Source organism: Gavialis gangeticus, unplaced genomic scaffold, assembly GCF_001723915.1.
Source record: "Gavialis gangeticus isolate Ggan-Ray unplaced genomic scaffold, GavGan_comp1, whole genome shotgun sequence".
NCBI lineage: Eukaryota > Metazoa > Chordata > Crocodylia > Gavialidae > Gavialis > Gavialis gangeticus.
Window position 1 is genome coordinate 770,558 of NW_017728982.1, and position 6,955 is coordinate 777,512.

The following is a 6,955-nucleotide window of genomic DNA, read 5'->3' on the forward strand; positions in this document are numbered from 1 at the left end:
CTGCCAGACCTGCTCCCGGGAGGGGGGGCGGGGACCTGGACAGGCTCCAGCGCTGGCGATACTGACTGCTGTTGGTCTCTGCTCCCACGCCCGCAGCGCCCCCCAGCCTGGGCATGGAGGTCATGGCGCCCGTCACCATCAACGCCCTCAACGGCTCCTCCGTGCGCCTCCCCTGCACCTTCAACTCCTGCTACAAGGTGGAGAACAAGCAGTTCTCCCTCAACTGGACGTACCAGGTCTGCGACAACTGCACTGAGGAGCTGGTGAGTGCCGGGCCGGGGCCGGGGCCAGGATGGGGGCGCACGTGCTGGGCAGGGAAGGGAAAGGAAGGGGAACGGGCCTCTCTGCCAGGAATTGGCCTTAACCGCTCGGCGGCAGGCAGGGGAGTGGGCCGCGGCTGCGCTGGCTGAACACAAGGCAGAGGGTTCAGGCTGGGCAGGGAGGACCCGGGCCTGTGCTGCACGGCCCGCGGTGCCACGGGGCTCTGAAGCGGGCCCGAGCGCAGGCGGGAGTCCAGCCCCGCGCCACCCTCTGCCCAGCCGTGCCTGCGGTCCTTGCTCCGGCCCTAGCCCGGGCGCAGGGGCGGGGCGAGCCCCCTCGCGTTGCCCTGCATGGCTGAGCTTGCAGGGGCCCCACGGCAGTGTTGGGGCTACCGGGCCAGGTGAGCAGGGCTGGCTCACGCTCCCGTGCCGCACGTGCGGGGAGCCACGGCACTGTCTCTCCTGCCCCCGGGGTGCCCTGGGGGCCAGGCCATCAGCCTCTCCCCCTGCCCCGCTCTGCCCTGCCCAGTTCCTGCAGTTCCGGCTGAAGATCATGAACAAGCAGCTGGACCGCTTCGGGGACCGGGTGCAGTTCACCGGGAACCCTAGCAAGTACGACGTGTCCTTCACCCTGCGGGATGTGCAGCTCGAGGACGAGGGCACCTACAACTGCTACGTGCTGAACCCCCCGGACCGGCACCGGGGCCACGGCCGCATCCACCTGAAGGTCCTCACCGAAGGTCAGTGCGCGGCCCGTGGGGAGTCGAGAGCCCTCCAGCTTGCGGGGTCCCTCCCGGCTGGCTGCTCTGGAGCTTCCCACCGAGGAAGCAGCTGCCCTGAGCAGCCGACCCTCTACCGGAGAGAGCCAGGTGCTCGCGGCGCGGTCCCAGGCACCCTTTGCCTGGCACACAGGTCTGGGAAGTAGCAGGATTTTCCTGTGGGGCTCTTCCCACAGCACCAGCCCTGGCTGCCACCTGTAGCCCCTCCGTGGGGCCTGGCACGGACCCCCCTGCTGAGTCCCACCTGGGGTGGCGCAGGGCTGGGCCCTGCTCACCTGGGGCCTGGGGCACCGGCGGAGCTGCCCCGTCTTCGCACGCCCAGCCTGACGCAGCCTCCCCTGGCCCCGCAGAGCCCCCGAAGCGCGACTCAACGGTGGCCGTCATCGTGGGTGCCTCGGTGGGCGGCTTCCTGGCCGTGGTGATCCTGGTGCTGGTGATTGTCAAGTGCGTGCGGAGGAAAAAGCAGCAGCGGCTCAACACAGACGACCAGAAGACGGAGGAGGAGGGCAAGACCGACGGCGAAGGCAACCCGGAGGACGGCACCAAGTAGCCGCCCGCCCCGCCCGCCCCTGTACAGCGTGACCCCTCGATGTGCTTCCCGAGCAAGGATGTCTGTCTCCCCGGAACTGCCCAGCACCCTCCATCTCCCGGCCCCCCAGGGCTCCCGGTGCCAGCAGGGCGCGGTGAGGTGCGTGCGGCGCGGGGGCGCTGGGCAGGGAGGGGAGCTCGGCTGAGCGCCACGAGCCCGTCCCTGCGCCAGGCCTGGGGCAGCCGGTGCCCAGCTCTCACCATGAGGCGGGGGGGGTCTGTGTCCCCCCGGGCAGGGCTGTGGCCTGAGGGGGAGAAGGGGCAGCGCCCAGCGGCAGGGCGAGGAGAGGGCTGGGAGAGCAGGAGAGCACGCGGGGGGCAGGGCGGCGGCGGGTGTAGCGGGGAGACTTCCTGCCCCGGGCCTGGTGCCTGGGGCCTTTGCTGCTGGGTCAGGATTTGGCGAGGCCCAGAGGGGACGTTCAGGGATCCAAGGGCGAGGGGCCCGTTCCCCGGGAGCTGCTTCCTGCCACCGTGGGCCAGCCCCTCCCCAGGCTGCTCCAGCCTCCTCGCGTGCAGAAGGCTGCGGACTTGCCCCTGCCCCAGCCCTGCGCAGCCGGCCCCTGGGCGAGCCCCGACCTCGCTGTCCTTCCCTGGGCGGCCGGGGAGAGCCGTGGCAGCACGGGGGCGGCACGGGGACGGCTTGTGCGCTCCCTCCTCCGGTGCCTCACAGAGGCAGGTGGGCCCGGGGCTGTCTGCAGGGAAGGAGGGCTCGTGGCCTTGCGCCTGGCCACTGCTCCCGGCTTTCCGTGGGAGCATCCGTGTCCTGGGAACGCCCCGCTCAGCAAGTGTCCCGGGGCTAGGGCTGGGGCCAGGGCATGGGCAGAGGCAGTCCCAAGGGCATCAGGGCACTGGTGGAGAGGACAGGCAGGAGGGGCATTACCAGTCCTACGGAGACTGTCCAGCCCCAGCCCCGGCCCTTGCAGCTGATCTAGCTCCCGGGGCCCGGGTCTGTCCGGGGGCCTGAGAGCATCCGGTGACGGGACGGCACGGGGGCCGGCCCCGGACGTGCCTGGGTGCGGTGGTGGGGAGGAGCTGGGGGAGGGTGGCACGGCCTGAGCGCGGGCCGGGGAGCTGGTCGGCCCAGTGTGCCAGTGCCAGTCCCGGCTCCCGGGGACACCCGGTGGACAGGCTGCTCCCCCAGGGCTGCCTCAGTTTCCCTGCAGGCAGTTCAGTTAGCAAGTGCTGCCAGGGAGGGGGAGAGGGGGTCTGAGGCAGCTGGCTTCCCCCTCCTGTGTGTAAGTCTCCCCCCAGGCCCTGCCCCACCCCTGGGGACACTGCCAGTGCCAGCCACAGGGCTCAGGCTCACAGGGGCTGCAAAAGCAGCGGGGCTGGTCCCCGGCCAGCTCTTGCAGCCAGGCGGGGTGGGTGGCCTGTGCCCTGCTGCCACTGCCTCGGGCCTGAGGGCTGGGCCCACCGTGGAGCCCGACTTTTCCTGGGTCATTCCCTGGGAATTTCAGCTGGAAAGTCCCGGGCAGACACCAGTAAAATGGAGCTGGCTGGGGCCGCGGGGACGGGGCCAGCAGGGACGCCCTGCCGTGGGGGGCCGTCTGTGCAGGACCCGGGCTGCTCCCTGCCTTCCCCGAGCAGGGAGCAGCGCAGGGCTCACGGTGCACAGGCTCCGCCGAGCCCCCGGCGAGGCTCCATCTGTAACTGCCAAGGCGCGACACTGCCACTTGGACCCGCCGGGTCGCCCCCGCGTCCCCTGGGGCTGCTCCGTTCTCCCGCGGCTGGAGCGAGGCTGTCCTGATGCCCCCCCACCCACAGCTGCCCCTGCCCTACACGGGCTGTGGCCAGTCGTTTGCTTTTTACTGCTCGCAGATCTTACTGCCGTGGCAGCCACCGGGGTCCGAACCCGCTGTCCCAGGGCTCTCGCTGGGTCCCGGCTTCTGGGGGCCCTTCCTAAACGTTTCTGAGAGAGGGGGAATGGCGCAGGAACAGGGGGTGGGAAGCCGGCACGCCTGAGTCCTCTGCCTGCCGCTGCCACTGGTCCCTTGGGTGGCCTGGGCAAGTCCCTTAGCCTCTGCATCCCCATCTGCCAGGCGGCAGTCACGGGGGTGCTGAGCCTCCGGCCCCGGCTGCGTGCGCGGCTCGGGGGCCCCGAGGAGAGAGGGGCTGTGTCACACGTCATCGGTGGTAAGGCTGGAAGCTGGGTGCCCCCGCCCCGGGGCATTCTGGGCGCAGGGGGACCTGGACCAGAGCACGGGGGGGTTCGCTTGTCAACCCAGGGCCCCTTCCCCCTGCTGCCAGGCCCTACCCCAGGCGGCAACAGCACTGGACGGGACCCCCGTGGCTGGGTGTGGTGCCAGGCCCTCCTGTGCCCCCACCGTGCTGCCCGCCAGTCTCAGGCGACGCCAGGCCCTCTGCGCTCCCCGGCACCCGTCTCTAGCTCCGACTGGCCACGGCCATCTGCGCCGGTGCCCAGCGCTCTCGCTGCCACGGGAGACACCATCAGAGCCCGGGGAGCGGGGACAGCGAGGCATTTGCAGAGGGAAGCCCTGTCCGCCTCCCGGCCCTGAACCCTCGTAGCTTCCCGGCCAGGGCTCTGCATCTCCCCCCAGCCCTCGCGCCCTGCCTGGCCCCGGCTCACATTGTCACCAGTCAGACGTACAACATGAATGTGCTAGGTATCTCCAGACTGTCGTGTGGCTTCCACTCCTTTGGGCGTCTTGCTGCCCAGCAGAACTGAATGCAAGCTGCTTGCCCCCTGCCCTCCCCCTGGGTCTCGTCACATGTGCCAACTACGATGCCAAGCGGTGGGGGGCTGGCGGGGAGGCAGGTTCTCCTGCCACCGTCTCCTGCTCCAGGGGAGGGGACGAGAGCAACAATTTTGTGGCCAAAGGTCTTTGACTGTTGCAATATCTCCTGACTGTCCGTTATTTCTGTTCCCTGCACACACTGCCCCTGGATTGCAACCTGCCACTGAGTGTGTATGTACATACGTGTACACAGGACATACAGTATAGCTCTATCTCTCTCTATAAATATGTATACTTGGAGCCATTGTTATATTCAGTTGCGCCTTTTCTTTTGGTTTTGTATCTGGCCTGTTTCCTTTGCCAAGTACCTGCCAGTGCTGTTCTCACCAGAGCCTGAGTGCAGAACATTTTTATTGCTCTTTTTACATTTAAGAAACAAAAGAGAAGCCTAACAAAAGTCAGCCTCTGCACTGAACGCTGCTGTTTGTCAGGGAAAGAGCGCATCTTTGCCACCGTCTCTGACACTGCTTCAGCCCAGACAAGACCCTGCTCTGTCCGGGAACGTCCGTCTGCAGGAACAAAACAGTAAAAACAAAAAAGCACAAGTGTCTTCTGAAACCTGGTGGCTTGTCTCCTTCCTTGGGCTGCGGAGGGAGGGCTGGGGGCTTCTGGCCCTGCATTCCCATGTGGGAACCGCCTCGGAGCAAGGTGCAGGGAGAAGGGCTGGGGAGGGAGGCCTGGAGCCTGGGGGCGTCTGCACTGCCGGGGCGCTCACGCGGGGTGGGCCCCAGTGGGACTTCCCTGGAGCGGGTGCGCAGGGGTGGCCCTGGCCCTGGGCAGCTTCCCCTCTCCCCAGTCGTCCGGGCGGGCAGCACGGCCCACTCGGCAAAGCACATCACGCACGCCAACCCCGAAGCCTGTGCTCTGGGCCTTCTCTGCCCCCAGACGCCGGCCGCGTGCTTGCCTTTGAGCAGGACCTGACATTGCGCGTGCCGTCGGGGGCAGCTGGGAGAGGGGTTAGAGCTAAGCACAAGGGTAAGGGCTTGGCGGAGCCGGGGCCTGGCTCAGTGCCCGCAGGGGCAGGGAGACGACTGCCAGCTGGGCCCTAGGGAAGCTCTGCTAATTACCGGTGTGAGTGCGGAAGAGGCAGAGGACAGTTAATCCAGGCGCCTGGGCAACCGGTGCTGTGGAGACGGACACAGGATGCCCTTTGCTGGAGCAAGGGCATCCTGCCCAGGGTCTGAGATCCTGCGTTGATCTCTGCCGGGCGGGAGGTGGCACACAAAGACTATCCCTGTCCACACACGATGCTCTCTGTGTCCGGGGGACGGGAGCTCGTCCCAGGGGACACGCAGCAGCCTGGCAGAGAGCAGAGGGCCAGCCCTGGCCACGTCTCGAGCCTCGCAACCTCGGCCGCCCCGTCCCAGTAACCAGGGTCCTGAGCTACAGACCGAGGGAGAGGAGTTCTGTACTCCTCCGCCCACGGCGCCTTGCAAAGTCGGGGCCAGGGACACACGCGTCCCCTTGGCCCCGTCCTCCCTGCAGCGTGCCCATGGCCTGCGGCCCCCTCGGGAGAGCTGGGCTGGGCGAAGCGCAGGAAGCTGCACAGCTGCTGCGGTTGCTAACCGGGAGAGCGGGAGAGGGAGGAGCTGGGAGAAGGTGCTGGGCTAAGGGCTCCTGCTCTTGCTGGCAGCTTGGCACACAGGTGCACACTGCAGGCTGCCCGTCAGGCCCACCTCACTCCCCCCTTCACTGTCCCTGTGACCTTGAGGACCAGCACGGGGAGGAGGGCAGGAGCAGGGTGCTGCGTCCCCACAGCAGCTGGCGAACTGAGGGCATGTGGGGCTGGCTGCAGCCCCCTGCTCAGCTGTCACTGTCCTGCCCCGCTCTCATTTCAGTGGGGGTGACTTGCTCCTTATTTAAACTGGAGACACCTGCTCTCGCCTGGCGCTGCAATGGCAGACTGTCCCAAACTGACCCCAGCAGCAAGTGGGCAGAAAAGGTGCTGACTGCCCCAGACCCCGGATGGGTCCGGCCGGTCTCCACAGGCCACGCTTGCGGGTGCTGTGAGGTGCGAGCGGTGGGCTCCGTCCGGCCCCCGGCAGGCAGCCCGTATCTAGATCCTGCCCCGAAGCATGAGGCTGGTTACCACAGCCCTGCTGCCCGGTCTACCCTGCTTATCCTGACACGACACCGTCCCTTCTCAGTCCCGGCAGTGGGCAGCTGCGACTCCCAAAGGGCCTGTGCTACCGACACAGGGATCACCTCCCTGGCATTGAAATGCAGCCCCCTCCGGAGTGGGGCCTGGCTGCCGGGAGCAGCACCGCGCCATGCCGCGCCACGCCGCAGAGTGGCCGCACTCTGGGGAGGGGGCGGTCCTGGGAGGCTGCCTGGGGAGCTCAGTTCTCTGTGCTGGGGGTCTGCTGGGCATGTTACAGACCGGGGACATGCGGGTCCTTTCCCCTGTGATCCCTCAGGCGAGACCTCCCGCAGCAAAGTGCCCTGCCCAGAGGAAGCGCTGCCTGGTCGCCGGCTCCGGAGGAAGGCCACTTCCTGCAGCGCCTGGGGACGCCCAGCCAGCCCTGCTTGGCTTGCACGGCAGGTGGGAGCGGGGACCCGCTTAGGACTCACA

The 6,955-nt window shown here is 67.9% G+C and overlaps 1 protein-coding gene across 1 annotated transcript in view; it reads left to right on the forward strand.

Annotated features, from left to right (window-relative positions):
* SCN2B (sodium voltage-gated channel beta subunit 2) overlaps positions 1-6,955 on the forward strand; it is a 19,383-nt gene that overhangs the window by 4,456 nt on the left and 7,972 nt on the right. Inside the window, exons 2-4 of the mRNA XM_019512191.1 lie at positions 97-263; positions 790-1,000; positions 1,390-1,867. Of these exons, the coding sequence (XP_019367736.1) occupies positions 97-263; positions 790-1,000; positions 1,390-1,589 (578 nt within the window). The 3' untranslated portion in view covers positions 1,590-1,867. The remainder of the gene's footprint in view (positions 1-96; positions 264-789; positions 1,001-1,389; positions 1,868-6,955) is intronic.